This window comes from Python bivittatus, unplaced genomic scaffold (assembly GCF_059951505.1).
Source record: "Python bivittatus isolate LINGU-HERP-01145 unplaced genomic scaffold, Pbiv_v1 ctg000660_np1212, whole genome shotgun sequence".
NCBI classification, from domain to species: Eukaryota; Metazoa; Chordata; class Lepidosauria; order Squamata; family Pythonidae; genus Python; species Python bivittatus.
Genome location: NW_028277092.1, coordinates 1,865,710 through 1,893,010, shown reverse-complemented (window position 1 = coordinate 1,893,010; position 27,301 = coordinate 1,865,710). Strand labels below are relative to the sequence as shown.

Here is a 27,301-nt window from a genome sequence, read left to right as displayed (position 1 = left end):
CAACAAGGAAGGATGTTTGCAGACCCTCATGTGTATGTCTGGAGTAAGTATGCCTGAGTTTTAATAGCAGCAAGGCTTCTTCCATGCTTTCACCAAGCTGAAATGGTGCTTTTTTTTCAGCTGCAGGATGTCTTTACTCAACGCCTTGCTGCTGACACAGTAATAACCAGCAGATCTAAATCCCTCCTACCTTCTTTCCCCAAATGGCCAAATATTACCGCAGTGGGATAAAACTGAAAAAGTCAGACTGCAGCCAAAAAGTCTTTTCCACCCAAAAGGATTAGAAGCTTTTTCTGAGTTAAAAGGTGATTGATTAGTATTTAAGCATGATAAATTTCTGCTTCCATTTCTAAATGATTTTAAGTACCTCTTGCTAGATGAGGAGAAAGGGGAGATACTAAGAGGAGATAGAGAATATAGAGCAGTGTTTCTCAACCTTGACAGCCTCAGGATGTGTGGACTTCAACTCCCAGAATTCCCCAGCCAGCATGGCTGGCTGGGGAATTCTGGGAGTTGAAGTCCACACATCTTAAAGTTGCCAAGGCTGAGAAACACTGAGCTAGAATATTGAAAGATGAGGGGGAGATAATTACATCCTAGCATACAAAGACAATGAAAATTAACTTCATATTATGGAAAATTAACAAAGAATATTGTCAGAGACTTTGGCATCTTGATCATCAAAAGGACTTGCCAGAAATAAAATTTCAGCATGGGAAGGAACCTTGGGGGTCTTCTAGTCCAACCCCCTGGCCCTGGGGCATGACTCCTCAGACCACCCCACATAAAGCTGCCAACCTTGGTTGCAAACCTCCAGTGGTGAAGCATTCATGATTCTAATAGCTCTCAGAGTCAGGAAATGCTTCCTTATACCTCCTTCTGCTCTATCTGCCACTGTCTTCTTAAAATCCATCAAGCAATCCTGCAAACTGAGAGACCTAGAGGTTGTTTGAACAAACTTAGGTCATGCCTAGTTGGAAAAGTCATCCCTGAGGCCATTTTAATATAATGTTATTCATGGCTTAGAAAGAATCAAACATTGGGGCTGAAATTTACAGAGTGAGAAAGCAAATCTGGTAGCAATTGTATTTATTTCAGTCTTTGATATATCACTATAACACGCCCCCCCCCACCTGCTGCCCAGTCTCTAAAACAGTGTTTCTCAACCTTGGCCATTTTAAGACGTGTGGACTTCAACTTCCAGAATTCTCCAGCTAGCATGTTTTAAGATTTGTGAACTTCAACTCCCAGAATTCCCCAGCCAGCCATGCTGGCTGGGGAATTCTGGGAGTTGGTCCACCCATCTTAAAATGGCCAAAGTTGAGAAACACTGCTCTAAAATAATCGCAGCATTCCCTCACTTCAGTTTCATCCCAAATCATTTCATCACTTTTAGTTAAAAATACGCATGGATGGTTAAAGACAACAGGAAAATAGAAGGAAAGCCTTTTTAATTTTCCTATGGTTATTCTTACAGGGCTGCACTATGAAACACACACAGGTTGAAAAGGGACAAATTGAACTACCAAAGCTTTGCCATTGAGAGGAGCACTTTAAGAGAAATAGCAAAGGAGGCTTAAGAAATGAATTGTCCTTAAAACAAGATTGCCCAAGCTTGCCTTTAACTACCCCATAAAATTGTAAGCTGGCTGACCAAACAAGGTCCTCGCTCCATTTAAGTAAATATGACTTTGCAGAAGGCAAACACAGAAGAAAAATAATTAAAAATAAAACTACTGGACAAAGCAAATTGATGCGCTCTTTCAAAGGCTAGCATGCACATCAACTTAATATCTTGCCTATCTTCTGTGGAGAAAAAATAAAAGACAAAGACAAGCTGTTCCAAAAGTTGGCAATGTCATTTACCAGTTGTGATACTGGACAGAACTAGTAGCCCTCTACCCATATTTTCAGGCTACAGCCAAGAAAAAATTAGTCTTCAGGCCAACAGAACAGTGCAACATTTTTTTTCCCCCTGGAGCATCAACTAAAGTGGTAGCTGCCTTTTGTCACTGAGTACGCCTGTAGCAAAAAAATTTACAGCTTGACACCAAGACAGCTTCAGGGTCCTCCTTGGCAGGCCTCAGATCTATGTACAATCAACATTCTGGACACCGACGTGCTGCGCAGATGCCTCCTCATTCCACAAGAAGGTCAAACCTCTCGGCTTCTTCAAACTCAGCGTTCATCTGGGCTGCCCATTCATCCAGCTCTGATTTCTACAAAGGCAAGAAAAGATCTTTTATCTGGGTAAAAAGATGGTCCTCGTCTGACAATCAACCCCCACCCTACAAGATAGGAAGACTGACCTAACATTCTGCGCCAAGGCAATCCGAAATTTGCAATGCTATGTTGATTAAATTCATCTCCATGTCTTTATATATTTTATATTCTTGGGGAACTGTGGCCCATACAGCCTTCCAAAAGGGTTGTGCTTTTGTTTTTCCTTTTGTGAATCCTAACTTCACAAATTCTGCAGATGAAGCTGATCTTTCAAAATGACTCTGTAGAGCATGTTTTGCTTGTGTAGACCTCAACTCCCAGAATTCCCCAGCCAGCATGTTGGCTGGGGAATTCTGGGAGTTGAAGTCTACACATATTAAAGCTGCCAAAGTTGAGAAACACTGCTGTAGAGGCTTGCAAAAGGTTTTAAGGCCAAAGCACCCAGACTCGAAAATGTAATTTTCAAATACTCTTGGAGTCAGGAATCTTGTTTCACAATTGGAAGAGGCTATTCCAAAGTTGAAATGCTTCCAGTGAGGTTGGAACAGGCCATTTTGGGGTCAAGACCTCAAACCCTCCTTAGTGCTGCTCCTCTCAGATCTGATCTAATCATCCTAGCGTGCTCTTCATTGATAAGCTACTTGCAATCCTTCTCACAAGTAAGCAACCTGTCTTCCCCCAGACCTCAGCCCAATTTAAACCCTACATCAGTCTGGCCCAGTGTTTTTCAAACTTGCGGGCTGTGGAATTCTGGAAGCTGAAGCCCACCCATCTTAAAGTGGCCAAGTTTGAAAAACCCTCTGTGCATCTGATGAAGGGAGCTGCAGCTCTCAAAAGCTCATGCTTTTTCATAAATGTGTTAGAAAAGGTGCTACCAGATTCCCAGTTTTTTTGCCACTGCAGACCATTGCAGCTCTTCCTACAACAGCAGCCTCTGCTGCAATTCCAGCACAATATTGAGAACCAGGGTAATAGGATACTGAAGATGTTTGCAGTCCTCCCTCAGCCAAAGAGATCTCAGAGCGACTTTGGGCCGACTGTTCCCTCTCAAGCAAACCTACCTCATGGGGGTTGTTGTTGCAGGGGAAAATAAAAGGAGCTCCTGGAGATGTAGCAGTATATACATCTAACAAAAAATGCGCAGGGGAATCTTGTATGCAATTGGGCTGCTCCTTGTTGCTTATGCATTTTCTGTTTCGTTAATTTACGTTTTTAGGAAATCCAGCAAAACAAAAGTGCAGAATTTTTTTTTTTTAAATTGTATGGCTGCCCATCGTAGATCTCACGACAATAAAGCCACAAGAGCCACAAAACAGAAACTAAAACCTGCTGCCTCGACCATCCTCCTGGGACGTCCCAACAGCCACCCTCGAGCTCCCATCACACTGACCGGGAAAAAGGCAGGCTTCCCAGGTGCCACTAGATGGCGATATTTCAGGGACAGGACCTGGGGTGTGCCCGCTCCATCTGACCCGGTGGGGCGGGCAGTTGCGAATGAGGAGGAAAAGGCGTAGCTATGCCCACGAGGACCAAGGTGCTGCAAAACCCTCCAGCAACTTACAGTGTTGCATGCCCCCCCCCCACCGTACAATTTTAAATACTTCTCCCATCGCAGCTGCCTGCAAAGCCAAGCATCAGCTTCCACAGCTCCCCTTGAATGCCAAGATTTATGGCAGTGTTTCTCAACCTTGGCCGCTTGAAGATTTATTTATTTTATTTAGAATGTCCATCTCGTTAAATGACTCTGGGAGGTTTACAAAACAATTAAAATCAATTAAAATTACAAAATTACAACAATAAATAAAAAATAAAAAGATCCAAAATAATTGGCAATCACTCAGGGAGCATCAGCGAGGTGCTAGCCACCCCCAGGATTGGGTAGAGTTGCTATCCCCCCATGTAAGCTGGCAGAGGAATTCTGGGAGCTGAAGTCTACCCATCTTCAAGCGGCCAAGGTTGAGAAACAGTGGTTTATGTCTTAGCAGAAACTGCACAAACTGAGACTGAAGACCCAGACCCAGAGACCCTAAATTATAATTTTTAAGAAGATGGAAATGGAAAAGTATTCAGTATGTGCCTGGAGAGCAATCATACTAATTGTAATAAATTTAAAGCAACTTAAAACATATTTAAACTTTATTTCAGTCCTGATTCCACCTGCTACCTTTTGGAATGGGTCCCGGGGTATGCTGTGCGAACAACAACTGCTATCCCCAGGCCTGGGAAGAGTTGTGCACCACTGGATTAGGGTATCGTGTGCACCCAGCCCAATGGAATTAAGCAACCCATAGTTTAATACAGTGTTGTCCAAACTTGGCCACTTTAAGATGAGTGGACTTCAACTCATGGCTGGCTGGGGAATTCTGGGAGTTGAAGTCCACTCATCTTAAAGTGGCCAAGTTTGCACAACACTGGTTTAATACGTCTGCACCAAGGGGCCGAGTAGCCACAGCCCTGCTTCCCTGACTGTGTCCAAAGTCATACTCACATCGAACTGCGGGACCTTCTTCTTCCTGCGCTTTTCTCTGCCGAACGAGATGCCGGGGATGTCAGTGTCTGGCTCCTTGAAGGCGCTGGTTTCCGCAGCTGCTGGCTTTGGGGCACCGTTTGCATTCAGAGGGGAGAGATCAGCCAGCTCCCCTGGAAGCAGAAGCTTTTCGAAACCAAAGAGGGTTTGCCGCTTGCCAGGGCCGCAAGTGGGCGTGGAGGTGCCAGCGAGGCTGCAGCTCGGAAACTCCTGCTTTTCTAGGAAGCTGCGGGTCAAGGAGACGTCCAGGCGGCTGTAAGAACGGCGCACCCGTTTAGCCATGACCAGGTCCTGTTCACACTCTGGCAGAGAATCGTGTGTGCTGGCACTGACTAGGGACGGGATGTCAGTCCCTTTTGGTGGAGTCTCTGCATCAAGATTCAAGGAGCAGCACGGGCCAGAAGACTGGGGTTTCCTCTTGGCCTCAACTCCATGGGGACTTTGATCCTCAGTGGCCCCTGGGGGGCTGTTCTCCTTGTTTTCTTTTAAGGAGATCTGAAAAACAGGAAGGGCATAGTTAGCCTTTAAGAGATATTCTGCTGCTGGTCAGGGTCAAGCAGGACAAGGGGAGAGGTTTCCAGCTGCTTCAACAGGATTTATCTGATCCCCCACTTGACTTGCCATGAATCAGTCTGCATATCGCTAAGGCCTCAAGAAATATTCCTGAGATGTCAAAGGCAAATAAGGTTTTATGGAACTGTAAACTGGTAGCATTTCCCATTTTGAGAAAGATGATATATTTCCTCATCACCTTCCTTCCACATCAAAAGAGAGGCTCTCCAACCGTCTGGTGTGCTGGCAGTGATGTTTAGAGCAATTTATGCTCATTTCTTTTATTCTATGCAGGTAGGCCCCTCCAAAGGAAGGCACAGACCGCAGATACTCATCGTTTTTATTCTCTAAAAATGCCTTTGGCATCTATGTGGATTTCAGAGACATTCTGGAAATAAAGGCAGGACTTCCCATTTATTCTTTTAAAATTAAAATACATTAAAAACAGATGGGCAGAGAACCTAATGGGCATTCATTATCTAATCCTGGGGTGGCTGGTGCCTTGATGATGCTCCCTGATTACTGCCAATTTTAACATCTACCCTTGGATTGTATCTATTTTCTATTTATTTAAGATTACTTTTTACTGTAATTTTAATTGATTTAGAGCTTTGTAAACCACTCAGAGATGTATTTTAACAAGATGGGCAGTGACAAATTTGATAAATAAATAAATAAATAAATAAATAAATAAATAATTCATGAATACACATCAGGACATTCTCTGTTGGAGAACTCAGGATAAATAATACAAAATCAAACATTCTAATCACTCACAGAATCATTAATTCCACACTGTCTCATCAACCTCCCCCAACCTGGAAGCCTCCAGATGAGTCAGACTTCGACTCCTAGAATCCCCCAGCCATCTTGGGGAAGGCCAGGCAACTTAAAGGTTGCAGACCTTGTCAAAGGCACATTATTTTAATTCTCTACATGAATTACAATGGCTCCATGCTTACCCTTGGACTCCGGCGAGGAATTAAAGCACTGTCTTTGACCTGAACCTGGGGAGTGGTTGAGAAAAGAAACAAATGAGATATGTAGTTAATCTGACCTAAGACCATGGAAAGACTAAGTATGCATGGAAGGGTTCATACAACTGCACACCTCCACGTACCAGCTGATTCCGTGGCTTAATCTTTTTCAGAGTTATTGTGCGCATCACAGAGGGACCTGGACACTACAAAGACAGAAAAAAAATTCAGAATGGTAAAGAAAAATCCAGCTGGGAGAGAATTTCTTTATATGTATTTATATCAGTGTTTCTCAAACTTGGCCACTTGAAGATGGGTGGACTTCAACTCCCAGAATTCCCCAGCCGGCTGGCTAGGGAATTCTGGGAGTTGAAGTCCACCCATCTTAAACTCACCAAGGTTGAGAAACACTGTTTCATATATTTATATACTTCTGCAGCATAAAAAGATAAAGTTTTAAAACACACAGACTGTTGCTGAAGACAGAATCTGAGATTTGTTTCTCTAGAATACATCCCATCCTTTCAGAGAACCTGAACAAGTATCCACAACCCAAACACGGGTTGCACAATGCACCACAACCCAAGCAGAATTTTAAATTCATAAAGAACAAATGAAAGAATACAACAAAGCTTTTCTCATACCGGGCTGTCTGTCATTTTCCTGGCTACCCCACTGGGCTTGCCCTGGGACACTGGATGAGTTGAGGAGGACAAGATCCTCTCGGACCTGCGCCTGGGGGGAGAGGAAGAAGCACCTGGGGAAAAGAGAGGATAAAGGGGTTTGGTCAAAAATGTTGAGAAAAATCATGAAGCCCACCCACAGTGAATGTTTTCACTTAAAAATTTAGCAGTGCTACAAACCGGGGCATCCTATAGTGCCAATTCTGTTAGGAATTGGTTATAAAAGAGCCTTATGCCTTCTAGAAGGCCAGTAATGAAACTATAACAACAAATTACTGTAGTGCAATTTGTTAAAAGGCATTTGAAGCTAATGGCATACAAGGCAACCAGTCACTTGGAATACAATAGTTACAATTAGCAGCTACACAGAATCTTCAGTTCACCTGGGGAATTTAGGACATTCATCGCAATGAAAGACAAGAAAGGGAGGAAGCATGGACTTTCAAAAAGCCATTCATTTTGACAGAGCAAATAGTGCTCAGCTACAGTCAGGGAAAGCAGAAAAATAAAACTAAAAAATAATGTAGACGCTTCTTGCTGTATTACAAAAAGTAAGAAAAAAATGTAGTGCTGGAAAACAAAGTTTAAGATGTAAGACTCTCAAAAAAATTACACAAGTGCTTAAAAAAATAAGTGGAAAAAATACAACAGAAAAAGTAATAATAATGAAAACGTAAAGTACGTTGTTACAACAATAAACAGTTACAATTCTATATATATTTCTCTAATGCAAATAGTATGTGAGTGTATATATGTGTGTGTATATATGTGTGTGTGTGTGTATACACATACATACACTTCTACTACTATCGTGCTTTTTCTTAATCTACTGTATTTTGTAAAAATGAGTCCCATATTTCATTATACTTGTCCATACAAAGTCTACGTCTATAGGCAATCTGCCTATAAGCGGCAAGCACAATCAGGTCTTCAATCCATTGAATAAATGGGGCCATACATTTATCTTTCCAATGCTGCAATATCAGTCTTTTGACATAGGGGCACGGAGAATCCCATTTACATTGTCCACTTGTCAAATTCCACGTACTAGGTATATAGTTTAAAAGAATATTATCCTCTGAAAATTTTAGCTTTTCTTGCACAATCATATTGATATGGTTGTAATGGATGGCATGAGTGGGGAGGATTCTGGAATGGAAGTTCGAGGTTGTCAGGAGGGGGGAGAGACATTCCAGAGCAAGCGCCTCCTCAGCCAGCAACAAGCGTGTGGGAAGACGAAGAGGATGAGGCTGGCCCCTCCCTGGAGTCTCACGGGGTATAGCCACTAGTTGCTTTAGCATAGGTTTAGTCTGGCGAGATTCTATCTATTAGGTGCCAGCTAATAAAGGAACTGAACTGTACTGGATTGCCTTGTGGTTGTTCTTGGGCTGAGCCTGACATCGATCTCGTCAGACTCACCCTATGCCAAAGCAACTAGTGGATATACCCTGTGAGACTCTAGGGAGGGGCCAGCCTCATCCTCTTCGTCTTTAGTCAATAAATCGTCTAAAACTGATTTATTGATAACAAATATTTATATAACCTAACAGTAGTTTTTTTAGTTTTAAAGGATTTAGCTAGTTGTTCTAGTATCTCAGGTATCTCAGAAGCTGAAAATGCTGCTAGTCATTTTCAAGTCAAACGATGTTGTTAACAAGTATAGCTGTAAATATTTTAGTTTTAATTTTGGAATGCAGTCTGTAATTTGAGCTACAGTTAGTACCAGATCTTGCTTTTGCTAACGCTCCTTTGGTTGCAAGAATCTAGCCAACTTGATTTCACTGATGTCCACTTGATACCATTGTTTAGGTTGTTGGAAGAATGCACTTGCTATTAGTCCTGCTTCATGCCCCCAGGCCAAAGCTTTCTGTTATTCCAAGATGCTGTTTTAATTCCAGCTTTAGCATTCCAGACTTCTACAATCAGAATGACATCATTTGGAGGGGGGGTATTGGGTCAACAAGGTGTTGTAAATTGTTCAACAACTGCTTTCTCTGTATTCTGGGAGCTACAGTACAACCACAGTTGTCTTAGTACACACAACATGCCTGCCAGGCTAAAATTAGGCAGGGACTGAATAGTTTGTGGTGCAGCATGTTTTGGGAAAGTGAGCCATTGTCCTACGACATTTTGTGAAAAATGATTGATGATTACGTACCATCAATTTGTTGTCAACTCTTACATTTTCTCCATGACAATCTGTCTGTAACCTGGTCCTTCAGGTCTTCCATTGGTGCCCCCCTTGCCACTATCAGAGTCCACCCACTTTGCTTTGCTTTGTCGTCCTCTGCTTCTCTTTCCTTCCACTTTTCCCAGCATCAGAGCCTTCTTCAGATGCTGGGAAACGTGTCCGAATTAGGATAATCGGGACAGCAATCACACAAAGCCCCAGTAACCCCAGCTCACTGGGTTAAGTACAGAAATTTTAAGTAAACGCAGCACTTGTCCACTATTAACCAGGCTGAGCATGTTTTGTAAACCATCCAGCGGAAGACTTACATTTACGGTGCTCCTTCTCTTTCTCCATTCCCACAACGCATTAAGCCCCAAGCCATCAAGCTTTGTTCGCACATCGCCTTAGGCCATAAACCACGATATCTGGGTTCGCACGCACGCCCAGGCCTACCAAACCCCACTTGGCTGGATGCCCACATGGTCCAATCGGCTGAACATGCCCAATCATGCGCCAAGGCACACGTTAAGGTTGGCAGACCACCGCGGCAGGGTTCAGCGGAGCCGCCAAGCCTCCCTCCCCGCCTGGCCCGCCTGGCAGGGCTGTGATGAGCCCAAAGGCGCAATGGCGGCCCCAAGAGGGCTTTGGAGGAGAGGGAGAGAAGAGCGAGCCAAAGCCCCGGCCCCCTCCGCAGAGCCCCCCATGCCTCACTTACCTTCCCGGGCCTCCCCCACGGAGTGCGCCCGTCTCCCGGGGCGGCCTCCCGCCATGGCGGCCGCCGCCTCCGTATCGCTTCGCTCGGCCCTATTCCTTCACCGTTGAAATCGCCCGCCAGAGGCTCGGCCGGAAGTGACACCGAGCCGCGCGCCGGAAGTGCTAGGCTACGGCCGGCGCCATCTTGGGGAGGCGGCGGCGGGTCGGCGTGACGCTCGCCGAGCGCGAAGTTCCCGGAAGAGACGTGGCAGCGGGCCGGAGGGAGGCGGGGGAGAGCGGTGGGCCTCGCTCCTCGCCCGCAGTCCGGGACCGGCCTGGGAAGGCGAGAGCCGCTTGGGCTCCTCCGGGGACGCTCGGGCGCCTGGCTCCCTACCGGGGAGGGCTGCCCCTGGAACTCCCCCGTCAGGGGAGAGAGGTATTGCAGCTGGAGGCCGGGCCTCAGGCGCCGGCGGGGGAAGGTCCGATCGCTCGGGCGCCTGGGTGCCGTAGGGGTGGGCGGGGAGTGCCCACGCGGGTGCTTGGCAGATGCGGGGGTCTGGGGACCGTGGTGCTCGGCCCCGCTCGGAGTCGGGGCGCCGGACACCCGCCCCTCGACGATTGCGCCCCGGGGGCGACGGCAAGGGAGCCCGCCCCCCCGGTTAGTCAGGGTCGCTTCTGAGTCAGGGCGCGCGGTTTGGGCCCCGGCTGCGCCTGAGCGACCCTGTCGGGCGATCGGGACATCTTTCGTGCTAGCTGGGCCGTGACTTGAGTTCTCCGAGCCGGTCCTTTTCCCTCTCTCTCCTCTTTTTCTTAGTGGTCCTGTGTTGTTGTTTTTTCCCCCGATGGTAAGGCTAAACCGTTTTTGGTTCATTGCAAGGCGCCCAGAATCTCAGTGTTCAAGTTGGGTAGCCGCATATGTTTCTTAAATAAATAAATAAAAATAAATAAATAAACGTTGGATCTGGTGTGTTTTAGGGGCCTGGGAGCTTTTCTGTCTAACAAGGGCTGTAAAAATGAATGAATAATGCAAATAGCAAGTAATTGGGAATATAGATTCACATGTTTGGTGGGGATAAGATATTGTTATCCTGTCCTACTGAATTTGATAAGGTAATCCTTTGACGTACAGAGGTGTGATGTTCTTCTGGAAGTGATTCTTCTTTATAACCTGTAACAATTGCTCATAAGGTAGGCATTCAGCAAGGCCAAGTTTCTCTGCATTCCTAAGTGTCACCTGCTGTTTTTCCTTTTGTGTATGCAGCTGTGAAAGCACAGAAGCCTTATGTTCAGTAAGATGTGTAGGCTTAGCATGCCTATTTTGGATCTTTGGAGAGTGATAAAACTGCAAAAGGTTGTGCTCTGAGAATGGTCTAGTTTGCTGTGATTTTCAGAGGGGATATCTGAGAACTGCAAATGGGACTGGGGAAACACAGATGAATCAATGCTTAGTTACCCACGTTAAAGGGGTCTTTCTGTTTTAGGAAGAAAAAGCTGTGAAGGTAAGGAAGAATTGGGATTGTAGTAGCGGTGCAAATTTTGGAACTAGGATAGTGGAGGTGGCCATCTGATCTTGCATTGAATAGGATCAGAAGTACAATGAAAATGTTAGGCAGTGGTTTGAAAAGCTCTTGTGTAGGTAATCCCTCTGTCCATCTCTTCTTTCTCTTTCTCCAGCTCTTCTCAGTCTAAGCCACCGCTGCGCTTACTACAATGGGGCTCTGTAAATGCCCCAAGAGGAAGGTCACGAACCTGTTCTGTTTTGAGCATCGAGTGAACGTCTGTGAGAACTGTATTGTTGCTAATCATGCCAAGGTAAATGGAAATAGTACAGAGAAGGGAGATGCTTTGAAATGAGAGTCCAGAGAATTTAGAAGGGTGATGCATTGTACTAGCAGGATATTAAACCATACAATCTATGAATGGGAAAGGACCTGAGGGGTTACATAGTCACAGGATACAGGACAAATTGGAATGTGTATTAAATTCTTAAATAGAGAGAATTAATTGAACTCTTAATTAGCTTCTTTTGCCAATTAATTAGAAAGCATGCTGCTTTGGATTCATTGGTATACATTCAGTTTAGTTCCAACAGATGAGGGCCCCCCTAAGTATTATGGTGACCCTGTACTTCCCTGAGCATTGAAGCCCCCAAGTCTGCCTTTCAGTTGCTTTCCAGTTCCTGAGCTGGTCTACAAGTTGATTCGTCTCTGGAGGTAGGACAGACCAAACTAGAACCTGATCTATGCTGCCAAGAACCACATGTATACATTTCTTCCTGTGTTAGATTTTGATTGCTGCAAATCACCTTGAAAACTGAAATGAGGTGTTTTAACATTAAAAACAAATGTTAGCAACTTGCTTTTGATACAATTATAATTCTGCTCTTCTCTTTCCCAAGCACTCCTGGTATGAGGGTTAACGTTAAAATTCACATATACATAGAAAAGCAGTCTAATTTTTTAAGCTCCTTTTCTGCAGTAGTCTTCCTGGGTCTGATTATCATTGTCAAGTTTTGTCTTTGGGCTAATCTGATCAGATTAAAAACAAAGGTTCACATCACCTGCAGCAGCTTTTTAAAAACTTGGGCAGAACTTAGGGGTTTGGGACACCAGCTCTGTTGCAGAGTGGTTTCCCAGATCTGATTTTTTTTTTCTTTTTAAATAGCAGTGGTATAGAGTCTTTCTTAGGCCAAGGGCCACATTAGGTCTCCTAGTAGCACATCCCAAGCCAGGTTCTTGAAAGTGGATGGGCAGCTCAATTTGATTTAATTTTATCCAGTCAGTGATATCCTCTGCATGTGCTAGTAATTTGACTTTTCTGCCACATTAAAATAATAGGATTTGGGAGAGACAGCCTAGGCTTAGTGGGGCCATAGGTTGTGGGTACACATGTCGCGCTGACTTGCTGTCCTAAGATTGTCTCCTCCAATCTCCTTTCCTAGGGCAGGTCCTCCTTAGCGGGGGATGCCCAAGATTCCAATTGGAACATGAAATTCCACCATTGATCTCTGGGTCCATTAAGTAACAAAGCTGCTTTTTTCTGAAACACCCCCTGCCCCACCCTAATTTCTTCTGATCTTGTGTTAGCTTCTCAGCTTAGCCACTCACAAGGTTCTTTCTACCTGGATTCTTGAGCTCTTTCTCACTAGGGTTGACTTAGCATTTTTGGCATATGCCACCTTTCTCTTTGCAAAATAATCAGGCTGCCCCTTCCTATTTCCACCTGCTGCCCTTTGCACCAATTTTTTTTTTTTTCCTGTGCTTCTGTTTTTTCAGTGCATTGTCCAGTCGTACCTGCAGTGGCTTCAAGACAGTGATTACAATCCCAACTGCCGTTTGTGTAATACTCTTCTTTCCAACAAAGAGACGGTTCGGCTTGTGTGTTATGGTCAGTAGAAACTCTCTGCGCATTGTGTCAGAGAGGCTTCCCCCTCTGTGGCTCCCTAAAATGCTATCTTGGGGAGGGTGCATTTGGGTTTTCCTCTCCCACCCTTTAGGAGACTGGCAGAAATGTATCCCTTTCGCCAAGCTTTAAAGTGTTCAGTAGATGTTAATTATCCAGGGTTTGATTATTTTACTGGATTGTCTTGATTTTACTGTCATTTTTTGTGGTTTGATTGTTCCAAGCTGCCTTGAGTGTTTGTACATAGAAAGAGAAAGAAATGTAGTGATAATAAATATTAATAAATGAACTGGAAGGGCCAGCCCCCTGGATGTTTTGGCAGTCCTCCAATAAATTCATCCTTCTGGTCTGACATGTCAGTGCTGTTGTTTTTCACGGGCTCCATGCAGGGAAGAATGGGAGGACTTTAATGGTGGAGGTTAAAGAAGAGAGGGTAAGATTGTGACTCATTAGTAAGCTGCATTTGACGTTATGATTGCATTTGCACATAACGTTAAACCAGGATTTTTAAAATGTGGTTTGTTGAAGAATCTACAATAGCTTGATTCGCACATAATGTTAAGCTATAATGGCTGCATTTGCACCCTGCGGTACATCTGAAAGGAACCCAGTCCTTTTATGGGTTAGTGTTTGTATCCCAGGCCAGCTTGAACTTGTGTAAGAAGAATCTGGGCTAAAAATGTGATTTAACTGGGAATCTCAGTGAGAGACAGCCCCTAGTCAACCTTGGCCAATCTCAAAAAGCTAAGAAGGTCAAGCTTGGGTAGTACATTGGAGAGGACACCATCAAAAATCCCAGAGCTCTAGGCTAAATGGGGAAGCTGAAAAATCACCCCACAGTAAGGCACATTCAACCCCCCTTCTTAATAGTTACCAAGAGAACTGCAAGGTTGTGCCACTAAGAGTTATCAACAGCTTAAGAACGTCTTTATTGAATTGAGATGTTCTCTTGCCTGCGCTTTTGCTCACTTGTCAACATTGTACTTGCTTTCTCCTGCAAATGGCATTTATTGATATCAGTAACAAATAGCATCATAAAATAGCATTACATTATTGGCACTTTGCTCAAAAGCCATCCCTTTAAGCAGAAACAGGGTTGTAGCCTCCAGCCAGAAGCTCTTTGCAGTTGTGCACAGATCCTCCAAGGCAGGATTTACCCAGCTGCCCCTCTTCTCTCTAGATCTCTTTCACTGGTCCTGCCTCAACGAGATGGCCAATCAGCTGCCGCAGAACACGGCCCCCGCTGGCTATCAGTGCCCCTCTTGCCAGGGGCCGGTCTTCCCTCCCACCAACTTGGTCAGCCCTGTTGCGTCTGTCCTCCGAGAGAAGCTCTCAACCGTCAACTGGGCTCGGGCTGGGCTCAGGCTTCCCCTGGTAAGAAATTAATCTTGCAATCATTTTGCTGCTTTGTTGCCAATTTTACAGCACCAGGCTGTAAACCTTTAATCTGGTGTTTTTTCAGCCGTTGAGAGCCTCAGGAATGGTGATGAACCATTGAGGGCAGGGGGTTGGATTTGGATTTGGAGCTCGGTGTTTCCAACCTTTGATTTTGTCTATCTTTTAAAAATAGCTATTTTTTAAAAAAAATTCCCTGCAGAATACCTCCCTATAATTATTTGGCAGCTTCAGTTCTGGTTATGCACCTTGGTGCTTTCAAAGGGAGTTTTTGTGGGGCCTTTCACAGGCAATTCAGATGCTCATGGGACTTTAGAGGTCCCCTAGTCCAACCTCCCTTCAGCACAAACATGCACTAAGTCACTCTAACCAGTGGCAGAACTAAAAGAACAACAACAAAGGTCCCTAACCAAGTACTGTACCAGAATGTGGGTGATTTGCACTAATTACAGCCCCTGGGATGAGCTTGTGTAGGAAAGAAAGAAGCCTGATGGGAAGAAAAAGACTTCATAAAATGGAAGAGGCATGCTTGATCCAAACGGCTGGTGCTGGAACGGGGGTTGCAAGAAAAAAGCAAGTGTGACTCCCTTCATCAGTCAGGAGCTGCCTTTCAGATCCCTTTTTCTCTCTCAGGCAGTTGGTCTCTTTGTTCATGGGAGGAGCAAGGAAACGGGTTGCACACACTGACTGCCAGGGTTGTAAGTGAACCCAGAGGGGCATATCCCTTAAGAATAGCTGTGCCAGCCACAGGCAGGAAATGATCAGCGTTGGGAGCAGCTTTTAAATTATTTATTTTCCCCTTCATTCAGGCCTTGCCTGCTCTCCAAAAGTCAAGCCAGATTGACTCTGGACAGCAGGGTCAGATGGTTAGTAGTGCTTCCCATGAGGAAATCCCAGGGTGATAAACTAGGCTGGGAAGTAAAAACAATAATAAAAGAAATCCAAGGAGGAGGCATGGGAATGTCTGTATTGCTGCCTAGAAAACTACATAAACCTGTCTGTGATGTCACCAGGAGTCGAACAAAACTCAGAGGAGCCTTCACTTTGACTTCAGAAGCCGCTTACATTCCAGATTCCGCCCTGATCATTAACCTCCATCTAGTTTTCGCTTTCATTCTGTTTAGATTGATGAAGTGGAAGCCGCTCAAGACACAGATTCTCACCACGCCACTGAGTGCAGTGACTGGTCCAGTTTCACAGGTGAGTACATGGAGTCAGGAGCCAGACGGGGACAGCAGCATTGTGTCTTTGGCGTTGGGGATCCCCTTGGATTTTCTGGCAGAAGCCACCCTCCATCCCCAAAATAATTCCATAGATGGTGTAAGCCCCAAACCTAATTTAAGATGAGGTTGCTATCCAGATTCTGTGTTTCAGAAACATCTGTGTTTCAGAATGGGGGAGGGGATTGTTCACTCCTCAGGGTGAGATTTTCACCCATCTTTCTTGAAAGCAAGAAAATCCCTTTAAGGTCTTTTGCCAATCTTGTGTGAGAGAAAAGCAAGCATGATCACACTTTAAGTGCCTTCAGAGCCTGATTTCTTACGATGCGCTTAACTGGTGACTGGATTATCCCAATAATGCTTTGCATTGCACAGTGAATCATAAACTAATCAAAGGCTTACACGGCATGCTAAGCCCCGCTGACCCCAAGTCTGCCCTTGATTAAAACTAATCCTGCAGAAACAGTCACTCTTGAAGTCACTCTAGTTAAGTCTTTTGGGGAAACCCAGCCAAAGGGAGGTTATTTGAATCTGGCTTGAAGTAATACCAAATGTTGTGGCACTGCAGCCCAAGGAATAGAGCTATTGGGAGTATTTGGGCAACATCTGGAGGGGCCAGAGGAAAAATTCTGGCCCTCTTTTCAATCCAGTCTATCAATAAGTAGACTAAATGCCAGTAGAGTGATGAGAGGTGGTTTGGGCAGTTCCTGTTTGTTTGTTTTCTCTGTCACATCTGGCGGAATGCAGAAAAGGTGGGCAGAATACAAGAACAAGCCACTAACAAGCTATGATTCCAGGCTCAGATACAATGTCAAGACTGATTAATAGAAACTATAGTTTGTAAACTGGTAGTAAATTGTTTCCAAATGTGTGATTTTGTGTTGAAAAACAAGTCATTCTTTCTTTCTTGGGTTTGTACTTCATGGAACATGCTAAAACAAGTTGATTATCTATGTTAGGGCTTAGTGTTACATGTGAACCAGGCTGCAGAGTCTTGGAAGTGCAGCACAAGGCCTGGACCACCATTGTGGTCGCAGAAGGGAGGGGGGGAGATCCTGGGACCAAAAAGCCTTTGGTGACCTATAAGTCCACTGGAGTTGGGCGGCCAATAAATTTAAATAAGTAATAATAATAATTAGCAGTTGAATTCCAGAAGGATCTATGGCTAAGTGGATAAAGCAACAATAAGCCCTGGTTTGTTGAACCAACCCAATAGCTGGATTCAGACGCAATCAGGTTATGTTATATCTTACTTTATTGATACATGCATTGATTAATATGTGACCTCTTCAATGGCTGAGCAGCCTACAAAAATACATACAATTCTAGAATTCCTGGAAAGCTCTAACACTTAACAGTAAATGCTAAAAATCTAAAATTCCCCACGTCTCACTGGAGCTCAAGCTGTTTTTCCTCTTCCTTCTTTCTCTGTTTCCAGTCCTCAACTCAGAAGAAGCTGTCCCACAGGATTCAGTCTCCTCGTTTGCCTACAGCCCTAGTTGCAATTTCCAGTCTCTGCAGCAGCAGCAGCAAAACCTGAAGAATGGTGGGGTTGCAGAACAGCACACGGTTGTCAGCATGAATGATGGGGGTAGAGACCCTGTCACCATCAATGCAGGTAGACAGCTGAGGTTTGGGGGGGTGATGGAAGGAGGTAAATGGGTCTTGCTTTCTTTGGGGTTTTCTTATCCTGCTTGTAGGAGTATCTCTTCAGCTGTCCCACTGAACATCAGCATTTCCTGCCATTTCACAGTGGGATTATACTTTGCTTAGAATCTGGGGTGCCTTTAATTGATAAAGTATTGATAAATCGAGTATTTTCCTTAGATTCCTTATCACCCATAACCCCAATTAACTCCTTTCTGTCTCAGTGGAAGAAATCCTAATACAAAATCATAAGGCATTTGGGTGTTTTGACCTCTATTTGTAATTTCTCTGGGGATACAGAAAAGAAAGCTCCTAAAATAAAGAGAAAGGGGTATAAAGCAGAAAAAGCTATGTGCTGTTCCTTGCATCACTACCGGACCAAATAAAGCTTGTATGCCAGTGTTTTGCAATCTTGGCAGCTTGAAGATGTGTGGACTTCAACTCCCAGAATTCCCCAGCCAGCCATGCTGGGAGTTGAAGTCCACACATCTTCAAGCTGCCAAGGTTGAGCAGCACTGTTGTATGCCATTCAGTATTGCTGTATATTCTGACCTCATTTGATCATAGAAGCGTGGGCCTCTTTAATGGAGGAGGGAATGATGCTGTGACTTAGATGTTTGTGTCAGAGGTGCCACAAGTACACAATCGTGTTTATGTGATGATGTCATTGCACACATGAAGTCACTCTGGCATCCTAGCAGTTTTTGTAGATCCTGCTGTGCAGAAGGGCATTCGGTGGGGTTTACCCTAAGGGGCACCTTAACTTTCTGTTCTCTTCTGCTGGCAGAAACCACTTTCCCTTCTGCGCTATTAGAAGGTAGCTGTGCTGGCTGGGGCTCCTGGGAACTGTGGTTCCAGGATCAGAGGTTATTTACCTCTGCTGTAGAACTCAAACATAGGCTTGATCTGATTAAAACCAAGTCAAGAAACAAGCAGAAAAAACTGCTCCTGCACATGCAGGGAAAAAAGGGTAAATCTCAGCCAGGGATGTCTGTAGGGTGAGGGTCAAAAGAATCAAGATGGCGGCCACAGTGGAGGGATTGAAGCTCCACCCATTTTTAAAGGGTGTCGCGGGTGGGTGGAGTTTCATTGCACCCCGGTGGCTGCCATGCTGACTTTTGTAACCACTCCCTGCAGGCGTCCCTGATCTTGTTCCTGCCTGTGTGTGTGATTCAGCCCTGTTCACATTGCAACACCCCTCCAAAACGTTGATTGTGACCCAAAAGTTAACAATTGTGTGGTTTGGGGGGCACGGGGGTGAGCTAACCAAACAATCAAACAATCCACACTGGAAGGAGAAACATGCACCTTATTTCCGCAGTGGATGGTTGGGGTGTGGTTTGTCAATATCCTACAGAAGGGCAAGGAAGAAGGCTTTTAAGCAATATGGCCGGTGGGGGGATTGTCCTCTATGCAATTTGATTTTCCAAGCCTTTTTTTTTTTTCCTTTTCCTTATATTATCATGATTAATAATGTGGAGATTACATTATACTACTATGCTGCTCTTAATTAGTTTCTTATAATAAATTATTTTTGAAATGGAGGGGGCATTGCTCTGGAGGGACAGATTGTCTGACCTGGTTTCAGGCATCTTCGGGGGGGGGCAGAATTTCTCCAGAGATGTTGTGTTTTTCTTTGGTCAAGAAAATATCACTTTTTTCAGCCCTTCTCTTCTCTTTGCCTTTAGCCTCCTCCCCACGGAAAATTTATGATACCCGGGAAGGGGGGTTTGGCAGGGACTCAAGCGCCACCATTGACTTTGATGAGGACAAATATCGGCGGCGGCCCACGCTGAACTGGCTGGCACAGCTGCTCAAGTGAGTTCCAAGAAACACCTTCCAGCTTGTCGGTTTGGGAATGGGCTATCCCCAGACTTGCGGTGCAGCGGCAGAAATTGGAGAATGGCCAAGAGTGATGTCAGGTCGCACGGGAAGGAAGTCATAAAATTAAGCTGAAAGCCTAATTTTCTCAAGAGTTTCTCTTCCTTGTGTGAGCTTTTTATGAGGCTTTTGTCAGATGAGGCTGAAAAACGGGCCACTTTATTTCAGGCGCAGTGCCAAATTCTGGCTGGCTTCTAAACATATTGTAATGGCTGTAATTCAATTCTGTTGTACCTTCTGGACACCTTTCCTTTCCCCCTCTTGTGAAGTTGTTAAGGATCCCCTCCTGCCAGCTCCGTCATTCCTTCACCCCTTCCGAAAGCTCTGCTGCTTAGCGCAGGGTTCGGCTCCTACGATCTCCCAGCTCGCAGTCCATGATTTGAAAGCACCCCCAAATAGGCAAAATCCAATTCAGAGCCCCAAGGGGCACCCTAACTTTCTGTTCCCTTCTGCCGGCAGGAACCGCTTTGGTGCCCGAAAGCAGCCACGCTCTTTAATGCAGAGGTTTGTCATTTTCCTCCTGATCGGCGGGATCGGCTTTCTCACACTTGTCATCATCATGATGAAGCTGGGGCGGGCCTCGGCCGACAACGACCCCAGTCTGGACCCCAAGTTCAACCCACATATCCGAGTGGGACAGTAATGAGCAAGGCCAGCCTGTCCTTTGTCACGTGGCCCCATACCCCATTCTCGGCTCTTCCTCTCCGCAGTTCCTTGGCAAAATTGGACCCGAGAGGGAGACCTGGGGTTGCAACTGCTGGGTGTCAGTGAGTTTCCCAGCCTGGATGAACAAGGCTGTTGGGACACCTTCAAAGCTTGGATGAAGGTATGCTGGTTAAAAGATGGCCCTCCATCTCATTCTCCTCCTCCTCTGTTCTGCCAATCAGGTGGGAGTTGAAAAATAATGCCTTTTGTTGCCCCAAAGGGCAGTTTTATTCAGAAATGCCAGGCGGGCAGTTGAGGGGCAGAATTAAACTGGCAACTTTAAAGAGAAAAATTGCCCCCCCTCTATTTGTCTTCTCTTGCTGCTACTCAATAAGTTTGTGGGCAAAAGAAGTCCTTGTCTCTTATCACAACCCATCTATCACTGCAGCCTTGCAGAGGAGATGTCCTGTGGGGCTTTCCCTGGGGCTAGTGGTTTCTCCATTGCTCTGTTTTCATTCTTGGATGGATGTTTGAGACTGTAATGATCTACTGGGAGTCAGGTGCCTGTTTTGCTCGGTCCATTGCCACCCAACCTGTAAAAATTTTTATAAAAGAGTGGGGCCAAGTTTACGGATTTCTAGTTCAAGTAATAGGGCCTCTGACCCTAAATCTATTTTGATGCTTGTGCACAGCCGCCTTTGGTTGCAAGAATACCAGAGCTTCACCCCCAAAAGGGAGCTTTGTCTAAGCTGGAGCAAGACCTGCCCACACCCCTCCTCAGTACTTTTCTTTCACACCCCTACATTCCAGCCTATCTCTGCTGCTTTGTCTGCACAAGGCAGCTGGGGCATGGGGGGAGGAAACAGGCTTCTTCCCCCTTTCTCTGTAATCGGAAAGAAATGGGAAGGACGACAGCTGTCCGTCTTTGAGATCCCCGTGACAGGTGTCTTCTAGGCGTTGGTGCTTGGGGCCCATTTTGTAGGACCAAATGCTGGAACCACAGTGCTTCTCTTGGTGGTGATTTGATTGGCAGATGGTCCAGCTGCTCTGGCCATGAGAGGTGGATGGTTCCTCAGCGCTTAGGTTTTGCAGTGCTTTACTCAATAGGCCAGACGCTTCACATCAAAAATGAAGGCCTGAGCAGACCCATGTCCTTGTGCCCCACTCTTCCTGGTGGTCCTCTTGGTTCTAGAGAGCCCTCTGCCTTCCAGGTTCACCTTCAGCAACATTCCCCACCCCCAGATTCAAACAGTTTCTTGGGAGGGGTGGCAGCAACCATGTCTTCTCCAGAACCACCTTACTTGCAGATCTGTTAAGTCAATAGCTTCACTAAAAGTGGCAGCCCCAATCGGTTTGAAGGGCATCTGGTGAAAAAAAAGGCTTCTCTCGTCCCTGATCTTCAATCAAGAAGGATGAGGCAAGGCACCTCTTCCCACAATCCTTTGCAGGAGCCTGTGTTTGGGAAGGATTGGGCTGGTGAAACTCTGGTAAATGACCTGTGAGGTTTATGTCCTCCACGTGCTTTGGATGTAGGAATGGTGAGTGTGCAAAGCTCTGGCACATTGAAGCAATAGAGATATTTGTTAATATTCTATTAAACTCTCTTGGCTGATCCCAAGGGGTGGCTGTTACTCCTTTGTTGCTCCTTCAGAGGTACACGCTGGAATAATGTGAACGAGCCTGCAAAGTTCATCTTCTGTCTCTTGTCATCCCTGGTTCTTTTCGATCAATCATATTTTTCTTCTCTGTACTCAATGGTGAGATAGTCCATCCAGAATCGGGCATTGTACATAGCAAAATTCAGGGCTGGATAAAAAGGAAAGGATCATATCAGAACCATTGAATTTCCCACAGAGAAGTGCTTCGACAGTTCTCCCTGCTTTTAGGGGTTCCCGACAGGTGCTACAGGCGTGCTCAAGCACATCTCAAATCACAATTTGTCATCAAATCCAGATTGCTGCACCCACTGCCCAAGAGAGGAAGAGCAGGGAGGGCTGATCTGAATGTGCTAGTATTTAACTGGACTGGCTCGACCTGCAAAAGCAGCCCGTTGCATAGCCAAGTTCATGTTGAACCATGGTTTGCTTAATCAAGCTATGTTGAGCAAACCACAATATTTTATTTATACAAAGGCTGGATTCTCACTTTTGCTGAGCTGTAAACCATGATGACAAGAGTTTGTACTAACTAAGGTTTTGAGGGGTTTTTTTTAAGTGAGAAAATGGGTCTCTTTGTTCTTCTTGGGTTGGTGACTTAATTAGGAAAAAAAAAGATTTTGTGGGTACCAGTCCACAGTCTAAAAATCTAGGGAAAGCAAAGCGTGAGAAGTTTTGATGCTTTTGTTTTTAACAGGGAACAATGCAGTGTGGGATTTTCCAGGTCCAGCCAACCCTTCCTCCTTTGATGCACTTAAACTTTGGGAAAACATCCTCTCTCTCAGAGGCTGCACAACAGTGCTTTCCATGTTTTTCTGTATATTTTAACAACTCTGGGGCTGGAAGATGCTCAAGCAGGGTTGGTTGAAGTCTGTGAAACTGCAGTGAAGGAAATTGGAAAAGTCAGTTTGTGGCAGGAAAAAAACTCATGTAGGGCGTACATCAGTGTTTCCCAATCTTGGCAACTTTAAGATGTGTGGACTTCAGCTGCTGACTGGGGAATTCTGGGAGTTGAACTCCACACATCTTAAAGTTGCCAAGATTGGGAAACACCGGCCTAGATGGTAGAAGGATTGGAGACTAAGCAATAGCTAAAAGAAGCTGTCTTATTACCCCAAGCAACTCTCTGTTCTTCCTCCTCCTTCACGGGGTCTTACCAAGGGAAGTCAGAGCCAAGCACGTCAAGAAGCCGTCGTCTGCTTGCAAGGTGTAGATGCTCGCTAGCAGGGCCCAATAAAAGCTGGTCACGTGGGAGAACTGTGAGAAACCCAAAGAAGAGGAAAAGAACGGATGGTCTCCCATTGCAAAGAGCAGAGCAGCAATTGAGGCATTGCGCTATCTGTTCCCACCTGACTTTTTAAAAACATTGTTTTAAGAAAATAGGAAGATGATATGCTACCAACAGGAATGTTAGCCTCTCACGCCATATCAATTTGCAGGAATGACTTGGGTCCCCCAAAAGGGCCTTCAGGGATGGCAGAGTTTGCCTTCTGGTAAATGGTGGCCATTTTGTGAAAGTGCCTACCACATGTTCTCAAAATTCTATATGTGCCTTCACCCCAAAGGTTACCTACACCTTGCTTTCTCTTTACAGCTTTGCAGCCGATCTCTCAGAAGAAATTGCCACCCAAAAGGGAGGTGGGGGGAGAAATTGCCTAAAAGAGCTCATTCCAATAACATGGGCCCAATTGGCTGGGTTCCCACAACACACTCAGCCTGCATCCCAGACTAACAAAACCAGTTGGATTCACCTAATGTGATGCCCAAGTAAATAAACCACATTCTGGCTTGATGTGATGGGCTGGTTCCCATAACATGCTAAGACAAGGGCTGGGTTCCCACAGTACCTAGAATAGCAAAATGTCTTGACCCCACTTTAGCTTTGAGTGTTGGGTGAACTCAATCATTTTTGGGGGGTGCAATCTGTTGCTTTAACCAATCTACTGGAGGCAGGAAAGGGCTTTCGGATGTTCACAAATGTCATGTGGCAGGACACCTAAATCAGGAAGGGCAACCTCATTCCTAAAATGTGTGCCCTGGAACCTAAAACAGTCTTATAAAGATAGAATTGGTTATCCTTGAAAAAAGACTCAAGTCTCCTGCAAACAGCTCCCTACCCCCATATGTAGGATTAGGGAACATGGGAGGTGTAATTTAAAATAGCAGAAGGGAGTGGGAGGGTTTATTTTTTTAGTTTTAAGTGTGCCTTTGTTCACGGATTTGGACCACCTTTAAGCTTCTCACTTAAGTAGGTCTTGGGTCAGTCTCCTGTTGCAAGGCAGATGAGATCCACCAGCTTATCCTATTATACAGGGATTCACACAAGAATAATTTGTGGGAAGCATCTTTGAAAGCATCCTCTAGAAGACAAAGGATTTAATAAGGGATGGTGCCCCAATGTTGCAGTGGATCTCTCACCTGACCTCTTCTGGCATCCCCAGCTAGACGTTATCTATTCACCCATGGGTGAATTTGCAATCCCAATGCTCTTTGGGATGAGTGAATTGCAAAAGAGGGGAAGGAAGAGATGGGTTCTTTACCAGCAGCGATATAGTGAAGTTGAACTTCATGAAGTTCTCTTTTTTAGCCTCAGCGAAGAAGTGATAGAGGTCCCCAGTAATCACTCCCAAGTGGATGATGAACAGAAGCCAAGAGCCAATGATAAAGATGACTTTGCTTGGGAAGGTGAGAGTTATGAAAGGGTCTTTCCAGGAGCCCATCCTGTGGGTCCCTTGGCAGCTGGCCTCTTCTTAGCCTTAGGGGAGTTGTGAGGAAGGAGCCACTTCCTGGAGGAGATGGTGCCTTCAGAGATGCTGGGCTGATGAAGTCATAAGGATGCAGAGGTTCTAGAAGCCGAACAATTGGCAGTCTTTTCCCCAAAGCAGGTGGGTATCAGGTTCACCCTGCAGCAGATAATGGATCACTGAGGCAGCTCAGAAGACATCCAAACACTATGGATAAGTAATATTTACTGGACAAAGTAAGAAGTCATAGTCCAAGAATGGAAGCTGCTGCAGTGATTCAAGAACAAGCTCCATATAGAGAGGCAATGTTCAAGCTCTTCTGCACTTAGTTTTTCTTCCCACTCTACGTAATGGCTCACTAGGCCCCTCTTTTGAGCGCGCTGGGTTGTCTCCATCCTTTATTTTTCTGTAATGTTCAGATATGCCATCGTACTGTTTTTCTACTGGGTGTTGGGCCCTGCCCAAGAACAACAGGGAAAAGGTCCAGCCAAATTCAGTTCTTTTATTGCTTACACCATATAGACAGAATCTTGCCAGACTAAATCTGAACTACTCTAACCTAGTGGATATACCCTGGGAGATTCTAGGGAGTGGCTATCCTAAGTCTCTTCCCACACTCCTGCTCCAGACTATGCTGTCTCTTGCCTCGCCCCCTTCCTGCAACGTGCTCCCTCCTTCCTGAGAACCTGCTGCTTTATTGCAGTCCATCACATCTCTTCCCCCTTCGTAGATACATTCCATCACACTGAGTGAGAATTGACTCAAATGAGGTTTGTATAACCTGCCTTTGGAACAGGATTGAAAAGCAATCTAGACATAGTGAAAACATTAAGTAATATGGAAATGAGAGATGTGGAAACTGGCAAAATCTCCTTGGACAGATCATTTCACGATGGAGAAAGAAGCATGGGAGGGACAGGGTTGTGAATTCTCAAAACCGAAGATTCCTGGGCCAAAAGCTGGCCAGCTCCGAACCCTTTGGGCTGCATCTTGTGCCAAATGGAGCAAGCATGCAGGATAACATAATGCAGAAAGTTCATTATTTTGCAAGTGGGATATATTTAGCAATGTGAGTGTCTCCGTAAAAAGAAAAATAAGGTTCATTACTGAGATGTGGTTCTAAATCAGTGTTATTAACTGAGATTTTACACAGTCTATGTTTTCCCAGGTCCAACTAGGCATAACCAATGCCTTACATTCTGAAATGATTCTAAGCATTCAGGAACCCCACAAAGAAGACTCATTCCTATATTCAGCAGTTAAAATGAAGGAGCTTCCCCATTCAGAATACTGGAGTCTGATTCTTTATAATGAGAATGTTGGCACTTTTAATTGTTCATTTATTTATTTATAGCATTTATTTATAAATTGAACACTACATGGACTCATGATGGTGTACAATAAAAATAAAATTAATGATGACAGCAGTATAGAGATAATACCGAAATAATAATCCTTACAACTCTCAGAGCATTTTATAAACTAAATCCTAATATAATATGCTGATGACAGGTTTTAACTAAACATCCTTCTGAACATAAGATACATCAATGGTTACCGATAAAAACCTTGAATTCAGTCAAATTCAAAACAATAAGGTAGAACATTGTGATATAAAATACGCATTAACATTATATAAAACATGCAAGATGAAATGAACAATTAGATAAGGAATTCTACATTTACATTTTCAAAACAAAGGGATTTTCAGATAATGTATTGTGTAGGTGATTTTCAGCTAACCTATTGTGTGGGTGATAAAGATCCAGGGGATTGCTCCAACTTCTAACATTTCTTAATGCAAACACTGCTTAAGATATATAAGGCTGGGTTTTCACTGGTGTGTCTTCACTTCAGTCTGCTGCAAAAAAATCCAGTATTTTTTTTTTAATGTGGTAAAAAGAGATTTGGTAATAATGTCATTTTTAAAAATCTAAGGCATAATTCCAACAGTCTTTCCTTTTTCATCCTTGCTTCATTTGCATAAAAAGATTGACTTTGTATGCAGATTAACCCAGTTTTCTAAATTCTCACAGTATATTAAATCACAGAACCTCACCAAGATTAGAGCTACTTTATTGCATGAACAAAGCCAGTGTTTTTTACTGAATATCTCTCTCCAAAGTAATACGCTCTCCAAAAATGCAGAAAGCCCTTCATATTTCTATGGTGGCCAAAAATCAGGAATCTGGTAGCAATCTTTTGACTAATTTAGGCAGAAGCTTTCAAACGGAAAGGAAATTCCCGGAAGATATTTTAGGGAAAGATTAGCTTGTCTACTCTTCTGCTTCCCTGGTTAGAATCCCCTTACCTATATAGCTTTATCTGTCAGTTTTGTTAGGTTCGCACAACCCACTAATCCCAGGCAAACGGTGTCTGCATTGATCTAGCAAGCTGTATCCAAGGAAATGCAACGTATTTTGGCTCAACCCAGTGACCTGGTTCCCACAACATACTGCGACACAAACTACCCAACCCATGTTATGTGAACCTAGCCCCACCGCATTATACTGCAGGGCTGTTAGTCCTTGCCTGTGGGCCGTGCTGGCCCGTACAAGAACATCTTTTAAATGTTTTTATTCACATTGGGATGAAATGAGACTGAAGATTGTTGGCCAAGGATTTCCAACAGATAGGTTTGCCGAGTACACCAGACTGAGTTAAAATAAACTTGGTTCATTCATGGTTCTGCATGTGGTAGGAGCAAAGCCTCTGTGGCTTCATTGGTTTTGATTTCCCATGATGGGTGGACCCAGACAATTGTTTATTCAGTAAACCATGGTTAAGCCAGGCAGTTGGAGCGCCTTCCTTTTTTGCTGTGCAACTGTGGATCATTCTTAGCACATATGTAGACTTTCTTCTTAGTGCATAAAAGCCGAGATGG

General features: G+C 44.7%; 3 protein-coding genes across 3 annotated transcripts; 1 reads left to right on the top strand and 2 right to left on the bottom strand.

The window, feature by feature from the left end:
• Positions 1-1,148: 1,148 nt before the first annotated feature.
• On the bottom strand, positions 1,149-9,979 carry CDCA5 (cell division cycle associated 5). Its single transcript, XM_088151081.1, has 6 exons — positions 9,851-9,979; positions 6,924-7,036; positions 6,423-6,485; positions 6,265-6,309; positions 4,712-5,245; positions 1,149-2,219 (listed from the first exon to the last, which is right to left on the bottom strand). The coding sequence occupies exons 1-6, from the start codon at positions 9,903-9,905 to the stop codon at positions 2,139-2,141; spliced, it is 891 nt and encodes a 296-aa protein (XP_088007207.1). The 5' UTR covers positions 9,906-9,979; the 3' UTR covers positions 1,149-2,138.
• Positions 9,980-10,069: 90 nt separating this feature from the next.
• On the top strand, positions 10,070-21,632 carry ZFPL1 (zinc finger protein like 1). Its single transcript, XM_088151111.1, has 8 exons — positions 10,070-10,264; positions 11,503-11,640; positions 13,104-13,215; positions 14,411-14,604; positions 15,750-15,825; positions 17,284-17,463; positions 19,181-19,310; positions 19,833-21,632. The coding sequence occupies exons 2-8, from the start codon at positions 11,539-11,541 to the stop codon at positions 20,014-20,016; spliced, it is 978 nt and encodes a 325-aa protein (XP_088007237.1). The 5' UTR covers positions 10,070-10,264; positions 11,503-11,538; the 3' UTR covers positions 20,017-21,632.
• CATSPERH (catsper channel auxiliary subunit eta) lies at positions 21,613-24,875 on the bottom strand. Its single transcript, XM_007439936.2, has 3 exons — positions 24,214-24,875; positions 22,831-22,930; positions 21,613-21,824 (listed from the first exon to the last, which is right to left on the bottom strand). Exons 1-3 carry the CDS (start codon positions 24,391-24,393, stop codon positions 21,745-21,747), a joined length of 360 nt encoding a protein of 119 aa, XP_007439998.1. The 5' UTR covers positions 24,394-24,875; the 3' UTR covers positions 21,613-21,744.
• Between the last annotated feature and the right edge of the window lie 2,426 nt (positions 24,876-27,301).